The 27954-nt window shown below is 42.5% G+C and overlaps 1 protein-coding gene and 1 long non-coding RNA gene across 6 annotated transcripts in view; one reads left to right on the top strand and one right to left on the bottom strand.

Moving 5' to 3' along the window:
• Window positions 1-27954, top strand: part of GRIA3 (glutamate ionotropic receptor AMPA type subunit 3) — a 225126-nt gene that overhangs the window by 166813 nt on the left and 30359 nt on the right. For 3 of the 5 annotated variants that reach the window (XM_045030430.1, XM_045030431.1, XM_045030432.1), the window contains one exon: window positions 21973-22220. In XM_045030430.1, the coding sequence (XP_044886365.1) occupies window positions 21973-22220 (248 nt within the window). Of the gene's footprint in view, window positions 1-21972; window positions 22221-22776; window positions 22892-27954 lie in introns of all 5 variants that reach the window. The other 2 variants (XM_045030429.1, XR_006582224.1) reach the window with 1 other exon arrangement.
• On the bottom strand, window positions 23-27567 carry LOC123377470. Its single transcript, XR_006582225.1, has 3 exons — window positions 27232-27567; window positions 23644-23784; window positions 23-430 (listed from the first exon to the last, which is right to left on the bottom strand). It is a non-coding gene; the product is annotated as an uncharacterized LOC123377470 (long non-coding RNA).

Here is a 27954-nt window from a genome sequence, read left to right on the forward strand (position 1 = left end):
GGATACAAAGTGTAGTAAACGTATGAATACTTTATTGTGCTGATAAGAGTCTTGGGATGTTCTCTGACACTCTCCTTACGCTAGGGGAGAGCAGGGTTCTAAATGAGGATGAGCTATAAAGAGCTGCCGGCTCTGTCGAGGCATAAAGTAAAAATGGGGAGGGAGGAGAGCAGAGCACAGAGGGAGCAAACACGAAATTCTGCTTTATGCTAACAAGGAGGACAAAAGGGGGAACTGGTGGCACAGCAACTGGGCCCTCTCCGTCCTTTGTATGCACTGTGAGTGGCATTAACCAATGCTTGTCTACATGTTACTTTCCTGGAGAGCTCTGCATTATTTCAGTGGTATTATTAACTTCCTGAGAATAACCAATTTGCATGTCATGCTGGAGCATAGAACTAATTGTTGTATCCAGTCTTCTTCCATTGATCTGAGAAGGAGAAAAAGAGTATGTCTTTATGTGAACACACACCTTTAATAAATATTTCATTATATGATCTCTATTAGCTCCCTTACTTGATAATAATGTTGTCTTAAAACTCAGAATAACTCAGAAGAAGTTTGCAGTTTCCGAATGCCTGCTTCATAGATTATATTCACTCTGTGCTTTGGGCTTTGTCTACACTAGGACATGACAGCACTTTTCTCAGCCCTACTGGGAATGACAGAGGAAGCAGGAGTGTAAGCTGCCCACAGGCTACAATCTCGCCCTCGCCACATTAGTACTTCCCCCTTTGTAACCACCAGCAGAGCTACAATGGTGTAAGCCAGGAGTGGGCAAAATGCTAACAATTCCCACTGTAGATGCATGCGTAGAGAGAGGGGGAGGGTAACAGACTTCGCAGCATTGGACCAGAAAGGAAATAGTCTTAAGACCCACGACGGAAGCATGCATGTGATGAGTAGTTCTCTTTTCTAAGACACAAAGCTAAACATTTCTCCAAACACTCCTCTCAAAGTAGGTGAATAGAGCCAGATGAGCAGTACTGGGGGGAAAAGCCTGGTATTTTTTTCTCTAATGGGTACAGCACAAGCAAGTTTCATCTGCCCAATATCTTAGCTGCCTTTGAGGGTGAAATGTATCCACAGCCCATTCAGTCCTTGGCCTCTTTGCTGAGATGGTTTGCAAGGTTTCCAGTTAGTATTACTTATGTTGGTGTTTTTTGTAACATGGACATTTATGCAGTAGGAACTGGACTGAGGCCAACGACTCATTCCGCATGAACAGATGGTAACAACTTTCAGCCACTTCCACTCTGGGCGGGTTCCAGCCAGGGACCTATTTTATATCGTTGACTATTTCCCCACCCATTGCAATGTCTTCCAGCTACACACCATCGACGCTTGTAGATCAAAGCGAACTGTAACATCCCTTTTTTCAAATAAGCCTGCTGAATGCTGTCAATCTGACATTTATTTGAAAGTCATCACAGCAGGCCATATTTACCATCTTAACTAATTGGTGAGCTGCTGTTTAAGGCTATTCATTACCGCAGAATATCTGACAACCAAAGGAAATGTGTGTTTTTGATGATAGTTGCTTATTTCTGATTAATAATAACATATTATTTATGTTAATAAATTCGGAGATTTATTAACATAAAGACTCGCATTAAAGTCTCAGAAATGTTTCTATCTTTCTCTAGAAAAAAACGCTAACCTGGAAAGCAATTTCAAAAATGTATCTTCTTTCCTTTATGAGTTTTATATGTTAGAACCAACATCTTCTAATCCATTCAATTAAAGTTTCAATAAATATGACCAGCACGTCAAATCAGTATGGTGTAATTAATCTACATTCAGCACTGAAAATGTCTAATATCCCATTCTAATTGGTTTCAGAATTCCAATATGCATATATTCCAAAGAGGTGACCTTTACAACCAATTAGTAATTCTTCTGTAAATGGGGCTGTATTGAAACTTCAGTAGACGAGGAACCACACATTTCTAGACATTTACAAGTGTAAATTGCTCTTGATTTCAGGTGGCTTCTTTTAATTGATCACATGTGACAGCATTAAGGGGCTTAGCAATAGGGTTCTGCAAAACAACATGTATAGACCATTTTAGTTGAATAAGTTGTTGATATTTAGATTTTATTGAAAATATTTGAAATGGCATAAAGGTGTCACCGCTTTAGTGCAATGTGGTGCTTTACAGAAGAACATACTGCTGTATGGAACATTTAGAATGATCTTGTCTTCTTGCGTTTCCTCCTTTTTATAGAGAAACTGAAGGCATCTCATAACCAGACCTCTAAAACAATGTTAAAGTAGTGTTTGGGCAGGAACTGGCTGGCTCAAAGGATTGGTAGTGGGTCACAGAATGTTTCATTTCCAGACCACTGGTTTGAATCCAATCAAGGAAACTAGTGAAGAAAAAGAAGTGTTACTGTCTGATGGCTATTTGTTGCCCTATGTGAAATGACTTGCTGCTCTACATCCTGTTCCTAATTGCCTATCACAAATGACACTAATTGTCAGATGCTTTGGCTGACAAGCCAAGGATCGAATGGACATGGTGGCTGAGCTGCCCCCTCACTCCTACCGTTGGTCTTGGATATTTGTTAGCTGTCGTACAGGGAGGCTGACACTTGACATTGCTACTGCCTGGCTTTATCTAGGCTGGGAAGAGTGCAAGCCTCAAGGCCTTTGGAAGTCAAACAGACCAGCCAACACCTCATCACTTAAAGCTGAAAACCTTGAATGTTATTTTTGTTTTAAAAGAAAAGAATGATTCGTATTGGCAAAAGTCAGGAACATGAGAGCTAAGGCTGAACTCCAGAGGTGAAATGCAGGAGACCGAAGAACAGGAAGTAACTTCATACCATATGAGCTGCAATGCATAGACACGATTGGGTGCATGGGGGGCGGATTTGCAGCCTTAGCTCGGACACGTCTCACTTTTGGGGGTTTTAAGCAAATGATTATGACTTTAAAGCAAAGCATCTGCAATTTAAACTGGGCAAGTATAGGATGCTATTACAGCAAACAGTGTTCTTAGCAAGCATAGGATCTGGCAGGCTGGATCAGCCACTATCCTGTCTCTGACAGTGGCCAGCACCAGATGCTTCAGAGGAAGGTGTAAGAACCCCACCATAGCCGATATGGGATAATCTGCCTCCCACATTAGGCCTTGTCCTATTTGCTGTGTTTTTTTCTGGTCTTGCTGCAGGAAAGCCCTTTGTCTCACTTCACAGGCCAGTTTTCATCTTCCAACCACAGATTTTTACTGGTCCTGTTTTTTTCATCTTATGTCTTCATGTGCACATTAGGAAGGTGTCCCTTCTTAATGCCACCATGTGTGCCTGTCATGTCTTTACTCTATCCCATTGCTTCCTTTCTAACTAATATTTTGCCTGAAAATGTTCCTACCTTACATGGTTTTGTAGCTGGATTGAGCACTTGGATCTCCCTTGCAGCAGTTTCCAGAGAAAGCTACAGATACTGCAGAGTCCTAGTATGCAAAACCAGGCTCAGAAATGAAGCCTTTTTGTACTAACCTTCTAGGCCGACCAAAGGCCAATGTAACACAGCATCCAATTTATAGTACCCAGAAAGCCATTTTAAGGATGCCACAAAGTGTGATAACTCTTCCTCTTCTCTCTTAGTTTCTTTCATGAAACCAGAAGCTCTCAGTAAACATGAAAGCAAACAATGACTGAAGGACTTGCACAATCCCAGCACCTAGGGTGACCAGACAGCAAGTGTGAAAAATCGGGACAGGGGTTGGGGGGTAATAGGAGCCTATATAAGAAAAAGACCCCAAAATTGGGACTGTCCCTATAAAATCGGGACATCTGGTCACCCTACCAGCACCACTGAAGATGGGGGGCACAAAGGAGGCTTTCAGTTAGGGTGCATTCTACACCTCCTGGGGCAATTCGAACCAGCTCTCAGTCACCTTTCAGACCTAATCCTGACCGAACTGCAACCCAGGACCTGGCCCAGTATCGTCCTGTGCCTACAGGGGAAGAAATTGTCATTGGTAGAGGAAGCAACCAGAATATGTTCTGAAGCAGTAGCATGTGCTAACAATTACGTTACACCAGTTATAATTTAGCAATCATGTTACAGGCGGTTATGCTTTCCTGCTGTAATACTGCATGAAGACAAAGAGTGCTGATCACTGAAATAAATTGTCAGAAAGTGATTTAGCAAACATAGAGTGTCAAATGAAAACCAATACTTCCCATGCAAGATTTATGCATTTAATCCAATCAAACTATAACCTAGTGTTTTTCAGATCAGTAACAGAGCCTGCTAAAAATACCATGGGGAACTGCTTTTGAACCCAACGGACTTCATCTGTAGCCAAACTCTGTTTGATTTCTAATTTCAAAATACAGTTTGCTTGTGAAGATATCGGGCATGTTCAAAGAATACTTTGCTCTTGCCTTTGGATAAAACTAGGATAAGGAAAAGGTTTCTGTGTTTTGGCATCAAGCACAAAGTGATCATAACAAATGCCTGACAAAAATATTGAAGTGTGATTACACGTATAGTCTGTAGCGAATGGAATATCACAGAAAACAGATAGCTTCCAAAATATGAGATAAATAGATCTTTCAGATTTGATGCAGAAAGAGAGCAATCAGGCAGAGCACTGACTTAAACCTCCCTTAAATAGTCTGGTGAATCAAGGTGGTTGTTTTATTTATTCCTTACACAAGGTTTGATGGGAAATGTATAGGTCAGCATTAAAACTGCAACTGGTCATTATTTATTCAGTGTTATTAATAACTGTTAACTCCACATTTCATGGTGTATCTGTATACAATATTTGTATAGATTCAATATTTGTTTAAAACAGACTAGCACACTATGAATTTTAAGTGTTTTTAATAAATAAAATATGGAAAACAGCATATATACACACACTCAATATAAAAACATGCAGCGTGTGTATGTATATATGTGGGAGGGGCATATACAAATGTTTATAAATGAGTATGTCTATGCATAGAAATAGCAGTCTTTCCCAGTGAGTGCATAATGAATGGCCTGATAGTAGTTATTTTCTCTACCAATCTGCTTCTTTTGTCCGATTGCCCTTTCTGCGCAAACAGTAACAAGCAATTTTAAAGAGAGGAGCAAAGCTAGTGTTACATACCTACAGAGCAATGGTTTTCTATGAAGTGCTCTAATTAAATGCACTGTTGTCTTTACATGTTGGATTGAGAAGGAAAATGCCTCCTTATGGAAATTAAAATTAGCAGGCCATTCATTATCCACTCCTGGGACAGATGTCATTCCTCTGAAACCTAGGGTTAATAAGGATGGGCCCTTTAATAAGGAAGGCAGACTAGCAAGGTTTCTAGCCAAAGCTTATACTGATTAGGTCTTAGTAGCAAGTGTTTGCATAAGTATTCACATTACCATAAACTATACAGCATGCACGCTTCTACCCACTCAGCTTGTGATTATAATTGGGCTTTTCAATGCACATACGTGTAACTATAATTTAATAATGTGAACTTACATATTTAAATAGTCATTTTGTTGCCAACAGCTTTGTGTAGGTGACTTATTTTATCAGGTCAGGCATAATATATGGAGGTGAAATAACACTGTATCAGATATAGCTGTGGATATACCGCTGAAGCAAAGCCGTGAGTGCCCCAGGAAGAAATCACTTGCTGTTAGAATGTTCTAGTTTTTGGAGAACAGCACTATCATAATGATATTGTTCAAGACAATGGGGACACCTAGTTTCTCAAGTTACCGTACGACTTTATATAATCCTGCTGTGCCACACTACGGTGTTTTGAGAGGGATTCGTTTAAAATACATAGGTGCTGACAAATTATTACCACCCTGCTAGTTTTACTTTTGCATAATTAGCAAATACATGAAGGTTTAGAAACTTTAATGATGTGAATATGAAACATCGTCTCATGCAATGCACTGGGCTTGCTCCATCATTGCCTGGATATTGGCTTAGTCTGACTGGAGCGAAAAACTTGTCAGGCCTAACAGTGTTCAAATATGCTGAAAAATGTTGTGCCATGGAAATTCATCAAAGGCCAAATCCAGAGCATGGCCTGAATAGCTGAGCTGGGTGATAGGAAGATACCCTGAGGATTCCTCCCTGTAATAGAGCAGGCATAGAGCCACTCCAATGACGCATTTTAGCCCAAAAGCTGAAGTAATCTCCACAGGTCCTTTTGTGCCACTCCCCCAAAGGACGGCAGACAGGATCCCACCATCATCTCTTCTGGTGCCTGCTTCTGCATAGCCCTGCTCCGACACAGCTGTGGACTCCCCCAACTTATCCAGTCTCCATTTGCACAAGAGAACCACGTTGGTTCTACTCCAAAGGAACCCTGGGGAGTTGTGGATGTGCCCAAAATGTCTGGGCAGGACTAACTTTAGCCACAGGCGAAATGTAAGAGGTTAGCATGACATGAGATCTTTCCAGAGTAGGATACCAAGGGCATCATCTCTTCTAAATTTCCAGAATTTACTTTTCCATTGAATGTGAATATGCCTAGGACTGGCTCTGCTAGCGAAACGTAAAAAAGTTTGAAAAACCAGTCTGTCTGTTGGTAAAAGGAGTCATTTTAATTTTGAGTTCAATATTGCAATGCGGATGAGTGGATGTCAGCATAAAGTACAGGGAGATGAATACAGGCTTATCCTGGTGTTCAATATTGTGCAAGGAAAGGAAATTCTTTAAAACTCGATTTAATCTATTACTCAGATGGTTATTGACATATCAATGAAGTGTAAGCTAGTTACAGCTTGAATGGTGATTTGTTTGTCTCTTTATATGAATTCAGCTCACTTGAAAAAAAATTGTCTTTTTAAAAAAGAAACGACAGCATATTATCTATTTCCTGCCCACACATCTTTTCAAAATGATATGGACTAGTGTGAATAAAATACTGAAGGACTAGTAATGGGACGCTTCTTTTATGGTGAGGGGAGTGCAATTGCAGGGGGAAATTTGCAAAAAGTTACAGATGTCTGAAGGAAATTTTGGATTAGTGACTGATTCATGATTTTTGCAAACATTTTCTGCCCCTTCCTATATACTTAGGCCTGGTCTACACTAGGACTTTAAGTCGAATTTAGCAGCGTTAATTCGAACTAACCGCTCAACCGTCCACACCAGGAAGCCATTTAATTCGAACTAGAGGGCTCTTTAGTTCGAATTTGGTACTCCACCCCGACAGGTGGAGTAACGCTAAATTCGACATGGCTAGCTCGAATTAGGCTAGGTGTGGATGCTAATCGAACTTAGTAGCTCTGGGAGCTATCCCACAGTGCACCACTCTGTTGACACTCTGGACAGCAATCGGAGCTTGGATGCTCTGACCAGCCACACAGGAAACGACCCGGGAAAATTTGAATTCATTTTCCTGTCTGGGCACTTTGAATCTGACGTCCTGGTTGGACATCAGGGCGAGCTCCGCAGCACCTGCAACGATGCAGAGCTCTCCAGCAGAGGAGTCCGGGCAATCCAAGAATAGAAAGAGGTCCCCAGCATGGACTGACCGGGAAGTCATGGATCTGATCGCTGTGTGGGGCGAGGAGTCTGTGCTCTCGGAGCTGCGCTCCAACAAGCTGAATGCAAAGACCTTCGAGAAGGTCTCCAAAGCCATGATAGACAAAGGATACAGCCGGGATGCGATGCAGTGCCGCGTGAAAGTCAAGGACCTGAGACAAGGTTACCAAAAAGTCAGAGCGGCAAACGGACGCTCCGGAGCACAGCCCCAGACATGCCGCTTCTACGAGGCACTGCATGCCATTCTCGGTGGGTCTGCCACCACTGCCCCACCAGTGACCGTGGACTCTGAGGATGGCATAGTGTACCTGGACAGTTCCTCGGCGATGTTCGCCGATGGGGAAGATGAGGAAGGGTTTGTGGAGGACGGCGCAGGCGACAGCGAACACAATACCGCTTGCCCTGACAGCCAGGATCTCTTCATCACCCTCACAGAGATCCCCTACCAACTGTCCCCACCCGTTAACCCGGACTCAGAATCAGGGGAAGGATCAGGCGGTAAGTGCTATAAACATGGAAACTTTTATTTTTTAAAAAACAGGTATAGAAAAAATAGAAATACTATATACAAAATTTTAAATGTCAAACTATATAAATAGTAGGTCCACACATATAGGGATTGAACAATAATCCTCTTGTGACAGTTCAACAAAGCTCTCAGAGAGCTGCTCGAAAAGCCTCCGCAGGAGGTTCCTGGGGAGAGGTGCCTTATTCGGTGCTCCATGGAAGCACACTCTTCCGCGCCAGGACATCCTAATGTAGAGAGGAATCATCGCCTCCACCAGCATTGCTGCATATGGTCCTGGTCTGTGCAGGGCTTCCATTAGCATCCGCTCTCTCTGATTCCGAGTGACCCGCCTCAGGGTGATGTCGTTCTGGACAGGCTGCATCTAAGTAGGGCAATTAGTGTATTGTTACTATTGTTAATGGTTTAAAATTAGGTTGCATAACAACGACCCTCGCTTAACAGCCACGTGCTGGAGGCCACAGAGAACAAGCATACATTGATCTTTCCCGTGCACTGGCGGGAGGGGCTGGAAAAGGCTCAGCCTTTCTGCTTTCCAGATTGCCTTTAGCAGGAGAGCACAGCTATCCACTAACTGATAAGCATGATCTACTTTAAGGCTTACCAGGACTGTCTGCAAGACGGATTCAGCTGTCTCTCCCCGCTTGTCCGCTCTCCTGTGCAATGGCGCCGCCAATGAGAGCGTATTCCGAAATCTCGAACTTGTCCTGAGATCTCGTGAGACTTGGTGCCCTGTATGGTCTTGTTCAGAGAAACTGACTAGACTGTGTTCACTGTTCGCAAACATGTATCTGTTCAAGGAAATCACTTACTGTTTCCCATCACACAGCTTCTGCTCTTTCCCGGACTGCCCCGGCATCCCCCTCGCAGAGGCTGGCTCAGATTAGGCGGCGAAAGAAAAAGACTCGGGACGAGATGTTCGCGGAACTGATGGCATGCTCCAGAGCCGAGGCGGCCCAGCAGAGCCAGTGGAGGGAGACCCTCTCTCAGCAGCAGCGCTCACAGAGCGAACGGGAGGACAGGTGGCGGCAGGAAGACCAGCAGGCGACTCAAACGCTGCTTGGGCTAATGAGGGAGCAAACGGACACGCTCCGGCGCCTTGTTGATGTTCTGCAGGACCGCAGGCAGGAGGAGAGAGCCCCCCTGCACTGTATCTGCAACCACCCTCCAACGCCAAGAAGTCCTGTCCCCCCCTCACCGAAAATTACAAGACGGAGGGGCGGTAGGGGCCGTGAGAACTGTCACTGCACCACAGCTGAGCGCTAATGTACCACACACCTCTGACGCTATAACTGTGGAGAAGCGCTTCCCTTACAGGATCACCCAGTCCCAAATCCAAGTTTCATCACCCCACTATGTAGTAGATTAATAAAAGCTGTTTGCTGTTGTTCACTCTTTCCATCACGTCTTTCGTGTCAGAAGACTGTGTATGTAGGGAGGGGGGGCAGGGGATTTATAATTGCACGGGATAGCCTACATTAGCAGGGTACAGACTATCGGGGGCAGGATCAACTGCAGGGCACACACAGACTGCAGTCAGTAGTCACCAGGGTCACTCTGTGTGGTGTATGCTGCCCCGGGTCATTCTGTGATGTGTACGCTTGTCCACGGTCCTAGCGCCTGACACCCCCTAATGTTAAGGCATGCTGCCCTTACCATGCACTTCCACCGTAGGCGTGATCCTCTCCGCTGCCCTGAGCCCCAACAAGAGCCCTCATCCACGGACAGATTCTCACCCTTCCCCCACACCCCTCACCCCTTCCTACGCCCAAACCCGCAGCCCAGAGCCTGCATCCAAATCCCTATCCAAAGACGGCACCACTCGCCCCTTCCTGCAACCCACCCCTTCCTGCAAACCCTCCCCTTCATGCACAACCACTTGCAACCGTCCCCCACCCCAGAGACCTATGTAGGAGCAGGAGGATGTCATTCCTCTATGGAACAAGCGGTCTGTACATCAGTGCACACCGTGCCCAGCACAGTATGCGTCCATGTTTCAACACCTGAACAGAAATGCAAAGTAAAAAAAAGATTTATTAATAATGAGTGTTACAATTAATTTGCTTTAAAACGTGCTTTGGAAGTGGGGGAAACTTGGAGAACGGGGTATGTAACCGCAGATCTCACTCAACACATAGAGACACAGGCCCAGGATCAGCTTCTCTTAAAATCAAGTGGAGAGTCATAGCTAACCCTGCTCTCCGAGGAAACTTGCTTTCAAAGCCTCCTGGATACACAGCGCTTCCCGCTGGGATATTCTCTTGGCACGGGTGTCTGGCTGAGCGTAAACAGCAGCCAGGCGATTTGCCTCAACCTCCCATCCGGCCAAAAAGGTCTCGCCCTTGCTCTCACAGAGATTGTGGAGCACACAGCAAGCAGCAATAACTACGGGGATATTCTTTTCGCTGATGTCCGAGCGAGTCAGTAAGCTCTGCCACCTCCCCTTAAGACGTCCGAAAGCACACTCCACCACCATTCTGCACTTGCTCAGCCGGTAGTTGAAGAGTTCCTTCTCACTGTCCAAGGCGCCTGTATAGGGCTTCATGAGCCAGGGCATTAGCGGGTAGGCTGGGTCCCCGAGGATCACTGTAGGCATCTGCACATCCCCAACCGTTATTTTGTGGTCCGGGAAGAAAGTTCCTGCCTGGAGGCGTCTAAACAGACCAGAGTTCCTGAACACACGCGCGTCATGAACCTTGCCCGCCCACCCAACGAAGATGTTGGTAAAACGTCCCCTATGGTCCACCAGTGCTTGCAGCACCATTGAAAACTAGCCCTTTCGGTTAATGTACTCGCTGGCCTGGTGGGCCGGTGCCAGGATAGGGATGTGAGTCCCATCTATAGCCCCACCGCAGTTTGGGAATCCCATCGCGGTGAAGCCATCTATGACGACCTGGACATTTCCCAGAGTCACTACCTTTGAGAGCAGTTGCTCAACGATTGCGTGGGCTACTTCAGTCACAGCAACCCCCACGGTAGATTTGCCCACGCCAAAGTGGTTCGCTACTGACCGGTAGCTGTCTGGCGTTGCAAGTTTCCAGAGGGCTATGGCCACTCGCTTCTGCACACTCAGGGCTGCTCGCATCCGGGTGTCCTGGCGCTTCAGGGCAGGGGCCAGCAAGTCACAGAGTTCAAGGAAAGTGCCCTTACGCATCCTGAAGTTTCGCAGCCACTGTGATTCATCCCAGACCTGCAGCACTATGCGGTCCCACCAGTCCGTGCTTGTTTCCCGGGACCAGAATCGCCGTTCCACACCATGAACTTGACCCATTGCCACCATGATCTCCACGGCACGGCGTAACCTGCTTTGTGAGAGGTCTGCGCCACTCTGTGAATTCCTGTCCTCACCGCGCTGCCGGAGCCTCCTCGCCCGATTTCTCAGCAGCTGACTGTGGAAGAGGTGGACGATAAGGTGCGAGGAGTTGACAACGGCCATAAGTGCAGCGATGATCGCAGCGGGCTCCATGCTCGCAGTGCTGTGGCGTCCGAGCTGTAACCGACCAGAGAAGGGCGTGAACAGATTTCCCGCCGGAACTTTCAAGGAGAGAGGGCGGAAGTGACAGTTCAATAATGACAGTTACCCAGAACCACCCTCGACACATTTTTTCCCCCAGCAGGCATTGGGGGCTCTACCCAGCATTCCAATGGGCAGCGGGGAGTGCGGGAACTGTGGGATAGCTTCCCACAGTGCACCGCTTCCAAAGTCGACGCTGGCCCCGTGAATGTGGACTCAGAAATTCGAATTAGTGTATTTAGTATGGATACACAAATTCGACTTCATAAGGTCGAATCCACAAATTCGAACTAAGTTGATTCGAAATAGTCTTGTAGTGTAGACAAGGCCTCAGTCCTGACATTTGGGCTTCCGCCCAACCTGACACCCATCAAGGCCCCTCTTTGCCGCCAGTCCTGTTCTGAGCAAGGATGGGAATATATAAGAGGTTCAGGTGATCCTCCAGGAGTGATCAGCAGCAGAGAATCTCTCCTCACAATCTCCTATAGGGTGGGTCTGAACGTAGTTACAAAGGTCCCAAAAGAAAAACAGGAAGCCACAGATTTGAAGGCCCTGATTCTCAGTGACACCAGTTTATACCTGAGAGTGTCACGCCAATGACTTCAGGGGAGTCAAACTTCAAACCAGTGTGACAAGAATGAGGCAGAATGACTCTCATCACAAACTCACAACCTTCACTGGGTGATAGGAAGATACCCAGAGGCATCTTTGGCTCTAAATATTAGAGCCCAACAGCCAAACTTTTATTTTATATACCTATGAGATGAAACATTAGTATATCCCAGCAATGCACAAATAAATTCAGTACACAGGACAGAGCCTTGCCTCAGACATTTGGAACTTGGTAGAATGAGGAGCTGGGATTAGTGAGGGAGCAGCACATGGTGCATATTTCTTTGGCGGGGGAGGATGCGACTAACTTTCATTTCACCAGGAGTTTTAAACCAGGGTGTAATAAAAACAAGATGATCATGTAGTGATAGAACTGACACTCCCTCCTCAATATAGGTAATCAAAGTGCTGGCATTACAAGTAATATGTAGATAAAAGCTGTGGCATGTATCTTCTACTCTGGCATAAAGTTTGGCTAGTTCTGCCACATGTTTTCCCATGCGACCTTCAGTAAGTAACTTAACCTCTCTGTACTTTAGTTTACTCATTTGGAAAATGGGACTTCAAGGGGAGCTATGAGACCTAATTTTTTCTTATTAGTAAAGAGCTTGGCTATCTAGATGAAGGCACTAGAGAATTGCAATAATTACGTTATTAGTACAGTGTTATTATGGCAGCCATTATGTGCTTAACAGTAGCTCAGATACAGTCTGTGGGCCTATCACTGGGTCATCCCCTGCTCTTTCAAATAGTGTCATGTGATCATTTACTCTCTCCTGAGTATCCCACCAGGGAGAGGCAGAGAAGACATGTTAATGTATCATTCAAAGAACAGAGCAACTAAAAGTGCAGCAGCCACGCTGAATTACACTGGCAATTCACTGCACCGAAAGACCAAAGTATTGGCCCTCTGCCTGATTGCTATGGGAGTTGAACCCTATGCCCTCGAGGCCATGAGACCAAAGGAATCCTCTGGCACGCTTTTTCACATTTAGTTAGTAGCATCCACCTGGCTGCACATAAATTGTTGGAACCAGCAACTCCTATGGAAAAGCTAATTGCATTTAGGAAAGAAAAACTGTGAAGTATGGGAAAGAACGGTAATAGCTACACATGACTAATTAGACTTACAGCAGTGGCAGATTATCCCATGGGGCCCGTGCCCAAGGTCCTGGGCCAATGGGGAGGCCCTGGAAAATGGGCACCCCAGCAAAAATCTGCCATGGGGCGGCGGAAGCTGGAGACCTCATAGAAGCCATGGGGCAGGCAAGGGAAGCCCGAGCGCCCCAACTAGGGTTGCCAGTTTTGGTTGGACATATTCCTGGAGATTTCATCACATGACATAATCTTTAATTAAAGATTAATCTTCTCCAGGACAAGCCTGGAGGGTTGGCAGAAGCGCCGGGCAGGCCAGGGGAAGCCCCTGTGCCCTGACCCCAGCTGCGGCCCCAGGAGGCGGCTGTGGCAGGGAAACCGAGCTTCTCCGGTCTTGGGGCCACAGTGGAGGGGGGGAGAAAGGAGCCAACAGGTTGCGGGGCTGAAGGGGGGGGCGCGGAATGGGGTGGGACTGTGGGCAAAAGGGGGCAGGGTCACGGGGAAAGGGGCAGAACAAGGGTGGAACCGCAGGCGGAAGGGGTTGGGGGGGACCCCCTCACTTGCTCTGGCCCAAGGCCCCAGGATCCCTTAATCCACCTCTGATTTACAAGCCTGTAGTATGCTCATGTAGATCTATATAACAATAACACTGTATCGTTCAGATTAAACACAAACTGCACTAATTTTATTAGGGACATTAGCATTTTGCATAAGCAAACAGTCTTTCGGGATTGACTGCCCCTATAAAGTGAAAGTGGTTAAAAATGTCACACAAAGTAGAAGAGCATGTTAAACTGCTATTGTTGTCTCCTCGCTTTCTGTCCCTGCCTAGTGTTCTGGCCAGGGTGCAAAGGACCCTTGCTGTTGGCTTCCTTACCTTACTGCCCTTCTTTCTGGCATCCTAAGACTCATAGCCACAGCATTGACTAACCATTGCAATGTGTAACCGGCAAAGTCAACCTTAAAGAAAGCCCAAAAATATTTGTGATGCAACAAATACTAAGAGAAAACAAGATCACAGATGGCCAGGTTGTGACATATAACACTGAGTTACAGAGGGAACTCGAGGAGGGCTTGCATCTCCTAAGCCACCTGCTTGCAGCCACTGGTGAAAGGAGCGCAGAGGGGAGGTGGCCAAAATGTGCTACACATTTACTATCCTCAGCTGGTGGATGGTCCCTTGGGGGCCATAATCAAATGGTGCAGTTTCCAGCATTTCCTAGGCTGCTCTAAGGTATATCGGGGTGAGAACCACCTTAGAACCAGCCCCAGGGAGCTACAACAGTTGTTTTCTGGTCCCACCATCCGATCCCAGTAAACTCAGCCAAGATTTGGCTGTGACTCAGTGCCTGCCAACTTATACGCGTTGAAATTCGATTCCGAGAGCCGCGATATTTTGTGTTTTTTCTCAAGCCCCACCTACTGGATTCTTATGAACATGTGAGAATCTCAGCTTTCTCTTTTTTTTTTTAAGTAAATTTCTAGCCTTCATTGTGCAGACGAGAGCTTGAAAACGTCTCCAATTGTGACCTAAAAGTTCAGAAATTGGAAAAATCCAAAACATTGGAGTGGGTTTAAAGCTCATGATTTTGGGGACCTAATTTGATATTTTGGAATGCTTGTGGGTGGCAATACTGATATGCATAAGAGCATCTCAGATGTTATACCCCATAGTCTATGGGGAAAGAATTCTCTGGTGTGTCTTCTGGGAAAAGGAGAAAATGAAGTAAGAATAATTTTAGCCATATTTTTTAAATAGTTTAATACCGAATATCTGAGGCAGCGTTTTTGAACAGGGACTCTAAGTAGAAGAGAGGATAGAATATTCTAAAAAGAAAAGAACTCTATTTAGAACTAAAATATTTTAAGAATGGCCGTAAAAATATGGTTTCTTTCTAATATAATGGCTGCACTCCTTTTCAGTTTTGGAAGAGAACGAGAGGAAATCTGAAGGAGGAGACAAATATCTGCACAGAGGCAACGATAGTATAGCCTTTGGAGGAAAGCACTGGTTCACCCAAAGATATTTTACTGTGAGTTAGAGGTGGATTTAGCTAGGGGTGTGTTTTGGTTTTGGAAAATGTCATCAGGGTAAGTTTTGATGTTGCAAAAACAAGACCAGACTTCATTCAGATTCAGTCCCATTTTCTTCAAACCAAGTTTGCTAATTCCCGATTTAGCCCATTTCTGCCATTGAGCGTAATGGAAAAAATAATCTGTGATTGACAGGTAAGCAGATATGCCAAACCTGCGGAAAAAACACAGAAATTGGGCTTGGTTTTGGTTTAATTGGCTTGTGAGTTGCTTGTTGGCTAGTAGCTTGTGTGGCTTGTTGCTTCTTTTTTTTTTTTTTTTTTTTTTTTGATCGGCTCCCGGCAAGCGGGCAAGGGAGGGAGAGAGTCAGGGGTGCACAGCGGGCCCACCACAGTCCCAGACTGCAGACCGGGGGGTCTAGTCACAGAGTGTTGGGGTTCTTAGGGATTGCCTTGTTTTGGCCTTGTTTTGAAATGGGATTAGCTTGATTTTTGGCTGATTGTGAAAGTCAGGTGCTTATTTACCACGTGAAAGTTGGCAATTGTGCAGGTAAGTCTGGTCTATTTTCTGATGTGTGTAATATTTAAATCCAGCCTGGATGAAGCTTAATATTTATGTTGGAGAGTGTTGCATTTTTTCATTTAAAATATCAAAATGTCTCTCTCACACACACACACACAAACAATGGGAGAATTAGAAAGTAAAATAAGATTAGTGAAGGGCGAAAAAATCTGGACTGATTGTGCTGAGTGGTTGTTTTAAAATAAAAACATTGCTACCTAAGGGAGATTTATATTTGGATAGTGATTAGTGATGGACAGAATGAAGTAAATTCTCAGCATGTCAGGCAGGGAATTAGAGGCGCTGCTTGTGTTAACATTAAATGCTTTTGTATGCATGGCAGTGAAAATATACCCTTATGTCTGAGGTGAAGGAAATGTACGTGGTTCATGTTTATGCATAAACTTCTCACAATGAAGAGGGAAAACGGTTGTTGACTAAGCTAAGGTCATGTCTATTTATATCTACAGCAAGCTTGTGATAATGAAAAGAGGCTTTAATGTGTCCCAAGGCCTAGATGAAACACACTGAAATTTTAACGTGTGAGGGGGAAAATGTTAACAATATCCCTCTTGAAGTTCCAGGAAAGCGTTTGTTGATGGATTTCTGAAGAGCAGTAGCAAAGAAATGAAAAAGAATTTGCACAACACAGAAATCCAGTCCATTTTTGGGCTTAGAATATGCCTTATATCTGTGCTTTTAAGCTTTTTTTAAAAAAACAACAGTACTTTAAAAGTCATCTTTTAGTCAGAGGCGAAGCATTTTATATGTTTGTATTTATATCTGTAATATGACCACCAACCCGAATATGCCTCCAGTGATGGCTACTTGGCCTTAAAAACTGCACAAGCAGGTACTGCCCAAGGCTGGCTCTCCCACACTGGGATAACAGAGAATTGTGTGGGGAAGCAAAACAATAAGTAATAGAAGCTGCTCAGAAAATATTTTCAGGAGGATTGGGGACGGGGTGAATTTTTTTCTTAAAAAATGTACAGATATATTTTGATTTTATTGACAAAAAAAACCAAAAAAATCAAAAGGCTGAAAAATGTTCAGTTTATTATTGGTTTTGATTTACGCTTTTTCATGAAAAAACCGGAAACATTTCAAAAGAAATGCACATTTTTCCATGAAAATTTATGTTTAAACAAAATGCCATTTTTTGTCCAAAAAAATCCCATTTCAAATGAAAATTTTTGGCCACCTCTAGTCAGAGGCTGCTTTGCTTTGTGTGTGACGGTAAGGGCTGACATTTGCTGGTCTGTCTGAGGCAGGAGAATCCCTGGAGCCAGCTGTATGTACTTTTCCATCAGAAGTTTTCAGTCTTCCAGCCTCTCACACCTACCCTGGCCCAGAGAAGCAAATCTCAAATTTATTTTTTCAGCCTGTTCCAGCCAATACAGACAAACATTCGTTGCCAGAAGGTAAGCTAAGTTTTGTCTGCTTAGAGGGAGCACACCAGAATGTTACAGTCCTTCTGTAGAGCTGAAGTTAACAACATGTGGCTTCTGAGAAAAATCCTGTTTGAGGGAGAAATCAGCAAAATGCCTTTGAGATGTGAGATGAAAACCGACACATGTAAAACGTAATGATTTATTTTATCATCACATACAAAAATGAGTTAAGAGAAGCGAACGGTCTGTGAGAAAAGTTAGGCTAAATACTGTCAAAGCTGACTATGAATCACATGGAATTTAGTGTTTGGAAATGCAATGATAATACTCGCCCTCCTAGAGTAATTACTGTACAAAGATTGAAAACACTTCATGAAAATTAACAAACATCCCTATGAAGTAGGCAATTACTGGTATCCCTGTTTTACAGATGGGGAAACTGAAACCCAAAGTGGTTAATGACAAGGGTTTTAAAGGCATTTGTGTGTCTAACGATGCCAAGAGGCACCTAGCGAGATTTTTAAAAATGCCTACGTGCCTGTCGTTGACAAATCCCACTAGGTGGGACTGAGGCACCTAACTGCCTTTAAAAATCTGCCCCTAAGTGACTTGCACATGATTTATAGACGTCTGTGGACAAGCCAGGAACAGAATGCTGACCTACCCTCCCTTTCCCGTGCCCTGCCATGCCCATTCCTTCAGCACAAGGACATCCTCTCCTCTAAGGAAATGTTCATCTGTCACTTACATTATAACATCTTCGGAGCAGGGAGCACATCTTTATTTGTGCCTTGTACCACACTGAGCATGCTGTTGGCCCTTATCAAATAAAAATATTAATAACAATCCACAGATGCATTGCAAATTGCTTTTAGGTATTCACGCCAGCTGGAAACAGTAAGAGAGGACTCATTAAAACAGAAACTCCAGTGTGGGCTAGGCGTTGAAAAGAAAAAAAAAATATAATTCAACTGTTTCATTAAAGATACAATCTAGATGAGAAAATGAACCAACAATTGAGCAAAACACATTTTACTTTGTGTAAAATCTTTGGCAAGGAAATCGTTAGCTTTTAGAGACAGACAATAAAGCTCTAACTTAGGCACACATATGCAGGTGTGTTTTGTATCACTTACAAAAAGTAATGTTAAGAGAAGATTAAGGTTACAAAGTGAACCACTCCAAAATTAGGAAGTGTCAGGTGCGAGTGTATGTACACACATGAAAAACTGAACATTTTAATAATATTTTTAGAACATTTTTAAAGTTCTTACTCATGGCTAGTTACTCTGGTTTAGTGTTATTTAACAGGTTGCAGTGCCCAGAACTGTGTATACAGCATACGTTTTTATTTGTCTCATCTGCTCTGGTCTTTCAGAAACTTGCTTATGCATTCCACACCCGTGTGCCGCCTTGGGGCACAGGGCTGCTAAGCGAATACTCTCTAGGATTCGGATTCCATAAAGCTTGTTTGGCTTTGATACAGGCAATAGTAACAACTCCAGCTCCTGCCACTACATAATAAACCAGCTTCTCCAACTCAGCTATTTCCTATCCTGTGTGCAAAGTACAGCTGTGCCTTGATAGCCTCGGTGCAGGTGTGAGATGTACTGTGCCCCACAAAGCACTTAGTCAGGACTAGCAACAGAAAGATGTCACCTAAATTCTGAGATTACCTAGTCAACAAAGGCAACATAAGCAGTCTTCTGAAGTTCTGCACAGAGCTTTAATGCTGCAAAAAAGTCACCGAGACCCAATACAAAATTAAAGTAACAAAATCTACATATTGTAATGCACCAGGGTTGTCTAATCCGTCTATGAGCTCACATCTTGTTAATGGGCTCAAGAGGAAGGTTTAGTTTACACTTCCCTTGCTAGCCTGGAAAAGGAAATACTCCCCTGAGGGAGGTTTTCCTTCAAGTAGGGAGGTCCATAGAAAAGTATGACAACTTCTGGTTGTATTACGTCTCTAATCTTAGTTCTGCCCATCTTCTCCTTCCTTCTCCTCGTCCCCATGTATCCCTGCACCTGTGTGAACCCTCTGTGGGGCTCAGAGGGAGAGGGAATGCTGCTACAGAGGATAATTCTCTGGAGGAAGAGGCATAGGCAGGACAATGCTGTTTATACATCCTCCAGCGGCATCTCTGGGTGTATATTATAGTCACCACAAGCGCAGGGATTGTGCTCTGGGCAGCTACTGAGATGTAGGCTGGGCTACAATTATTTCTTTGATAGGAAACCTCCGGGGAAGCTCCGTTGCTGCATAAAGCTAGGTTGGCAATTCAGTGCATGACAATTTGCTCTGAGTTAGGATGTAACCAATGCCCCAGCTTGACATTATGGCTTCTGGAATTGCCCTTTTCTCTATAAAAGTAAGCTGGGCTCATGAAAAAGTTCACAGAACTTCAGCAGGGGCTTAAACCCCAGGCCAAGGTCAAATGCCCACTAAAGCCATTACATTCCTGGCCTAACCCATCACACAGTGGTGCGGTGTTTGGTTAAACATGTGCCATGTTGTCACCCACAGGTGGCCGTGAATAAAGTGATTTCTGCATATAGTCTGAGTGTCAGTATAAACTTGCTAAAATATGTCAGGATACTTTGGTAGAAAGATGCTGGATAGAGTGAATGGAAGCTTGACCAAGAGGATACATTATAAAAGTGGGCGGCGATGCTTTTTACTGTCTCTCCTAGGTACTTATATGGCTCCCCTATGTGAGCACCTCTGAGGTATTTATCACCACAACACCCCTGAAAGGTAGGGCAGTGTTATCCCCGTGTTACAGAAGTAGGGAACTGAGGCACAGAAAAATTATGTGACACGCCCAAGGTCACACAGGAAGTCTGTGATAAAGCAGAGAATCAGACCCAGGTCTCCCAAGTCCAAGACTAATACCCTAGCCCCTTCCCACCCTCACATGGGGAGTTGATTTCACCACCCCACATCCATAGCTAGCTACCTCTGCGGTTCATTCCTCACACTTTTAAAAAGCAGCTGCAAAAGCTATCTTTCTCCAATGAATATTTTCATTTTTAATCTCTCGACTACTGTCCAACCCACCTCTAAATGAAGGCACACTAGTCTGCCTTCTCTCTGATTTTCTGTTGTGTATCATGATGGTTTTAATTGCATTGTATTTTTCAATTGGTTTTCAGCTCACTAGGAGAAATAGTTACAATAAAAGCCTGGCCCTATACTCCTCTCTATCAATCACAGCTACATCAGGATTTTAATACAAGGAATGAAGGCAGGATTTGCTATCTATAAAATGTTTACATAGTAGTTGTTAGTCACTCTATTATCCAAAGCACACTGAATTGTCCTGCAGGAAAAGAAAAAAAGCATGACTTGAGCTCGAATGAAGAGACTTCTGCTACAAGTTCACAATAGTTTGCACTGCCCTTAACCACTGTGTGTGCAACCTACTGTTCTAGCTTTAGTGATTCCAGATAGGGGTTGACAAGGAGTGTGACAGATGGCTTAGACTGACTAAGTCCTGAGTTTGCAGTAATTAGCCAGGCATTATTGCACGGTGTGGGACAGACAGGGAACATTAAGTGATGGTGCAGTATACTACTGATTTCACTTTCGGTACATTAAGATGGTTTATGGTAACGTGTATAGGGTAGGATGAGGGGATTCCCTAGCCCGGAGTTTTCTGCCATCTAAGAGCACGCACCACAGAGAGCGGACAGAAAGGAGAAAGGGGAAGTATCACATCCACTTGTTTTAAACGTTGTTCAGTCTCCCTAAGTTACTAAGCATGTGTCTTAGAGCCAGGATCATTATGTTTGGCTGCCTCCAAACTGAACAAATCAACATGCACTTAAAAAATGCATAACCAGCAGCTGGTTATAATAAAATAGCCTGTGGTCTATTGAGCAGTTCACTTTAATGAGAGCAAGAGAGTGTAACGTAGACTATCGGCTTCTAACTAGCAGGCTTGTTATTTTTCAGCAAGATTTGAAACTATCTGAACAAAAAAAGTTGATCAGTGTTTACTAAAGTCTTTGTAATCACTGTACATATCTCCCAGATGGGTATCCTCATCTTTTAATAGCCCAGCAGAGCTACTGTCGTCTCTTGGCTGCAGTTCTAAACCTTACAGCACCACTACGAGAAGCAAATTCTTGTCTTCTTGAGCGTCCTTTAATAAGCAAATGTCTATGGTTCACCAGTGGTGGGTTATAGAATGAAATAAACTGATAGCAGTGATTTGTGTGGAAAAGTAGAGGACCTTCATTTGCATCTATTAGCCATAACAGATGAGCTAGGATTTAATATTTTTTATCTGGTTCGATCTTACAGCAGCACGCACACAAGCAGAAAGATCAAGGGACTGGGATGGAATGCACTGGTTTTCATTTTGGATGTTAAACTGCCAATTAAATGTCAGTTAGCAAGAGAAATGTCTCAGCTACATTTCTCTCTTGCCTACCACTTTTTTCCTAACTTCTTGCTGTGTTTGGTAATTGTTTAGGGGCCAGTACTTGTTCTCTATTAGCTGCATTTATTATTATTCATCATATATAGTGTGTTAGCAGCTAGAGGCTAACCAGTTCAGGGACCCTTTGTGCTGGGCACGGTCCACAAAATCATAGTTAGTGACAACCTATGCAACCTAATCTGTATTATGTAGACTTTGACAGCACAACGCTTACACACTGCGCAATGTGCGGACTTAATAAAAAATGTCTTTGTCTGCTTTCTGTTATCTTTCTCAGAGATCAAAAATAGCGGTCTATGAGAAAATGTGGTCGTATATGAAGTCAGCAGAGCCATCCGTATTTACCAAAACAACAGCTGACGGGGTCGCTAGAGTGCGGAAGTCAAAGGGAAAGTTTGCCTTCCTCCTTGAATCGACCATGAACGAGTATATCGAGCAGCGAAAGCCGTGTGACACAATGAAAGTTGGTGGGAACCTGGATTCCAAAGGCTATGGTGTAGCAACTCCGAAAGGCTCAGCATTAAGGTGGGTGGAATAATATAACAATATATATGTTGTTATAGTATTCCACCTACCCTGATGTATTGTGTTGTCATTTTCTTTCTTGTGGATTTTGAGGTAACTTTAAAGTTTAAAATCTTCAATATTCCATGGAGTAAAATAAGACGGTAAATTATGGTTTCATTTACTTAATGCATCCATTTTTTAATGTTCTCTCTGTGTTGTCCTTTCTGATTGTTTGTTGCTGTTTTAATTTTACAGTTCAATGGCTTTTTCAATTTAAATGGTAAAAGCCAAGTTAAACTGCCATATGTGACGAATGTTAATTGCATGATGTGGTGTTCTTGTTACATTTTTTCCTCAAAGACAATTTCCCCATCCCGCACACTTCAGTTTTGAGCAAATGTTATCCTCCATGCCACCTTCCAATATTTAACCCTGTATTTGCTGTAGAAACATTTTTATAGCTCCACGTTCTGTGAAATTTAGCCAATTTGTCCTCTTGTGCTCCTTTTTTTATACGTTACGATTTCTTAAGCATTTGTGCATTTTCTTACGAGTTATGTTTTATCGTTTCAAGAAATGCTGTTAACCTGGCAGTATTAAAACTGAATGAGCAAGGCCTCTTGGACAAATTGAAAAACAAATGGTGGTACGACAAAGGAGAGTGCGGCAGCGGGGGAGGTGACTCCAAGGTCAGCCTCAATGTCACCACAATCGGGTACCTTAGTAAAGAGTAATCGGCAAGGCTGTTATTTGACTTATTAAGGCAAAAAAGAACACAGATTAGAACCATTTGAATAATCACGAAAAAAGCCACCTGCTTGCGCAGTAGCACGGTCTTATTTTCATCATGTGCAGTTTAATCAAACTTGCGATCCTTATTTAACTAACAGACAGAGGCTCCAGTAGTGCTGGCCCTGCCAGGGGTGCATTAAGTTAATAAGTGTTCATCTGAGCTCATCCTTGTACAAAGAAATAGCGATCACACATTAATGCAGCCCGAAGCATTGAGCACAAGGTGTTTCATAGTTCAGTGATTTGAAGCTATTTGTTGTATTTTTAAGAGACCTTTTTATAAGGGCAAAACAGCGAACAGTAAAAATCTTGAAGTCTGCAGGATCAATTCTCCTTAGCCCTTTTCTGCTGGCTTAAAATGGGCATAGCAGTCTAGTCCTAGCATACACCGCTGGCCTCTCCAGTGGCCAGTGGGAGCTGGACCAGATTCTAGAGGAGAGATACATCTTACCTTAGGTTACCCCTAGCTCAGAAAAGTAAGTAAGAAAGAAAAGTAAGTTTGGTTGTATAACCAATTGCTAACGAGGCTCAGTAGATGAGGCTAAAGCACTTATTACAGCAGCAAGATTGTGTTTAACACTAAGGACTAATTCTCCTGTGACACCCTACTGGCAGGAAACATTTTAAAAGTACTTGGAAATTGCAGTACCTGTGGCTAGAAATAGGAGATGCACTGCCTGCTCAGGATAGCAGTCTCTGCTTGCACAACTGAAGTGTGTGGTGGTCTGGAAAGGATTCATTTCCAAATGTAAATGTAGCTTTTAAAAAAGCAATTTCAGTGGCATGTAACCTAGAATAGAACATAATCTTTAATACTACAGAGACTGTCACTTTGTAAATATCTTAGATTGAAGGGTATACAATTGTATTTGTTGCACTAGTTAAACAGATATTGGGTCCAACTCCCATCAACTTCAGTGGAGCCAGGACTTCACTCATTATTTTAACAGTGTGGATTTTAGCAGATAACTAAAACTTACTTTGAACAACTCATCTTTTGCAAAAGCTAACCAGTTAGTGTCCATATTATTGACCACTTCCTCACAAAACTAAGTAATTAACAATTATGTTTGCATTAGGGCTGTCAAGCAATTAAAAAAATTAATCGTGATTAATTGCGGATTAATCGCACTGTTAAACAATAATAGAATACCATTAATTTAAATATTTTGGATGATTTCTACATTTTTGAATATACTGATTTCAATTACAACACAGAATACAAAGTGTACAGTGCTCACTTTATATTTACTTTTGATTACAAATATTTGACCTATAAAAAACCAAAAGAAATAGTATTTTTCAGTTCACCTAATACAAGTACTGTAGTGAAATCTCTTTATCATGAAAGTTGAACTTATGAATGTCGAATTATGTACAAAAACACTGCATTCAAAAATAAAACAATGTAAAACTTTAGAGTCTACAAGTCCACTCCGTCCTACTTCTTGTTTGTCTTAGCGATTGGCTGAACAAGTTTGTTTACATTTGCGGGAGATAATGCTGCCCGCTTCTTGTTTACAATGTCACCTGAAATTGAGAACAGGAGTTCACATGACACTGTTGTAGCCAGCATTGCAAGATATTTACATGCCAGATGTGCTAAAGATTCATATGTCCCTTCATGCTTCAACCACCATTCCAGGTTGGGGAACATGTGTCCATGCTGATGACGGGTTCTGCTCGATAACAATCCAAGAGAGTGCGGACCGACACATGTTCATTTTCATTATTTGAGTCAGATGCCACCAGCAGAAGGTTGATTTTTCTTTTTTGGTGGCTCAGGTTCTGTAGTTTCCGCTTTGGAGTGATGCTCTTTTAAGACTTCTGAAAGCATCTCCACACCTCATCCCTCTCAGATTTTGGAAGGCACTTCAGATTCTTAAACCTTGAGTTGACTACTGTAGCTATCTTTAGAAATCTCACATTGGTACCTTCTTTGCGTTTTGTCAAATCAGCAGTGAAAGTGTTCTTAAAATGAACATGTGCTGGGTCATCATGCTTTAACATGAAATATATGGCAGAATGTGGGTAAAACAGAGAAGGGGCCATACAATTCTCCCCCAAGGACTTCAGTCACAAATTTAAATAACACATTTTTTTAACAAGCATCATCAGCATGGAAGCATGTCCTTTGGAATGGTGGCCAAAGCATGAAGGGGCAAACGAATATTTAGCATATCTGGCACATAAAAACCTTGCAATGCCGGCTACAAAAGTGCCATGCAAATGGAAGTTCACACTTTCTGGTGACATAGTAAATAAGAAGGCAGCAGCATTATCTCCTGTAAATGTAAACAAACTTGTTTGTCTTAGCGATCAGCTGAACAAGAAGTAGGACTGAGTGGACTTGTAGGTTCTAAAGTTTTACATTGTTTTCTTTTTGAGTGCAGTTATGTAACAAAAAAATCTACATTTGTAGGTTGCACTTTCACAACAAAGAGATTGCACTACAGTACTTGTATGAGATTAACTGAAAAATACTATTTGTTTTGTTAATCATTTTTACAGTGCAAATATTTTTAATAAAAAATACACTTTGATTTTAATTACAATATAGAATACAATATGTATGAAAATGTAGAAAAACATCCAAAATATTTAATAAATTGCAATTGGTATTCTATTGTTTAACAGTGTGATTAAAACTGCAATTAATCACGATTAATTTTTGTGAGTTAATCACAATAGTTAACTGCGATGAATTGACAGCTAGTTTGCATTTACCTGTGTGATTTGCACAGGGAAGCTGTACTGGGCTAGGTATTAGCATTACCATGACATTGCTGATGGAGTACAGGAATTGCCAACAAAATTAATTCAAAATGCCTTTTTGTTCTGAAAAGTATTCAGATTGGAACTATAACATGCAATCTCTCATTTAAAAAAAAGCTTTTGTATTGGTCCAAAATACTGCAGTAACTTTGTTTTTAGTAAGCTGCAGAGTTTTGGACAATTATTGCAAATGACTATCGTGTTTTATTAATAAAAGTTGATTACATCTGGCTAGTTAGTGAATTAATCTGTTACTTCAGTCATCTGGGATATTAGCAAAAGCAGTTGTGTAATAAAAGGAAAGAAAGGACTGAAATTCAGATTAATTTAATCACTCCAGTTCTACAGTACTCATCACCAGCCTGGAAAAGAGTATGGGTTTTAATAGGCTTCTTAGTTCTCGTTCTTGTCCCTCAAGCAACATTTTATATAATGTTACGTGTGCAAGTATATTAAATGTTCATTTTCCTCCCAGCATCCAACACTGTATTGTCTGCCTCTACCCCATGAAAGAGATTTCTTTGTACAATGCAGCTTCACCAGTTGCCTGAATTACAAACAGCCAACTAACATTTAAAGTTCTGAGAAATCTAAAACAGTTTTTTTTTTTACAATGGTAATAGTAAGGGCAAGGTCATCTTTCTATTTTTGTATTTGCTCAGGCATCATTTAAAGGAAATAATGCTCTATGTTAACAAGTATTCAAGCTTGTGTTAGTAGATGCTAGAAAAGCAGTTCAGTTATTCCATGATAAAGTATATTGCAGGGAAAGGAAATGGAAATGAGGAGAACCTTTGATTTGTCTTTTTTAACCATGAATCACAAATCTCTCTCTCTCCTATTTATTTGTTGTTTATTGTAATGTTTGGGGTTAAGGGCTGGATGATTATTTCAGCTATAACCCTCAATCATCAGAGATTTGTCACTCAGCAGGAATAGAATGTGGTCCAAGCCAGTTCTCACGCCCGATGCATACTTTCTCCTTGAAGAGGTGGAGGGAGAAAGAACCTCAGAGCTGATTAAGCTAGGTTTTTTTAAATTATTACTTCTAGAGTTGTCAAAAAAAGGGTTTTTATTTTAAAAGTGTTAATTTCCAATGGTGATATTTTGCAGGCACTTAATACCACAGGCTGGTGTGTCTTGGCGTTAAAATATAAATAATATATTCCCAACTGTGCAGAAGGTAGCACACTTTTAATAGTGTGGATTTTAGCAAAGAACTTAAGTTACTTTGGACAACTCATCTTTTGCAAAACTAATCAGTGTCCATATTACTGAAATAATTACTGTGACTTAATTTAACTGTAATGCTTTTGGGGGATTCTGTTGACATCACACACCCTTAAAGCAAAGCTCAAGTTGTCTCCTGAACCCCAAAAGAGAATCACAGCCCTGCATATGTACATATGGCAGGTACCAATATATCATTTTTTATTATATATGGTTAAAGACAAATCTTTACCTGCATTTTCTCCCATTTCTCTCTCTAAAGTCTGTAATCCTCTTCCCTGCCCCAGGCTGACAGATTGAATTTTGCAAGTATCTACATTATTTTAATGCCAGGTTCTTCTTATGACATCAAATAAGTATGTAAAACAATGTCCCTCTCAAAACATAGCCCATCTTTTATGTATTGATCAGAAATTCGCAAGGTAGTCAAAGATTGAAGAGCCTGTACATTAAGAACAGACTTGAATTATTTCCTAGATGTCAACTAGCACAATAACGGTAGCAATGAACTTCTCTTAACATTGTGTCAGCTACAGAGGAGCTAATGTAATGTCAGTGGAGGTGTCCGATGTAATGACACTGCTCAGTGTTGGCATGGTATCAGTGCTGAATAGGGGAGCCATTATGATGCTAATGCAAGTGTTAAAAATAGTTACATGCTGTTTTTTTTCTTTTGATTGATTGGTATGAAACACAAACACAGGAGGCTGAAATTCATTCCTGGTGTAACTCTACACAATCCAGTGGAGTTACACCAGGAATGAATTTGGCCCGCTATGTTGTTCATTGATTATTGCTTGGCTTTAGCATGGATTTCACACTGTACATGGTAAGGGCTGCAGTGAAGTCTTGTGATCTAATTTAAGACGGATTACAACCCTTTTATTCCTAACATTGCACTGTTTGTGCAGCGCACTGAGATCTTCAAATGAAATACACTATTGAAGAGCAGTGT

This window comes from Mauremys mutica, chromosome 9, assembly GCF_020497125.1.
Source record: "Mauremys mutica isolate MM-2020 ecotype Southern chromosome 9, ASM2049712v1, whole genome shotgun sequence".
Classification (NCBI taxonomy): domain Eukaryota; kingdom Metazoa; phylum Chordata; order Testudines; family Geoemydidae; genus Mauremys; species Mauremys mutica.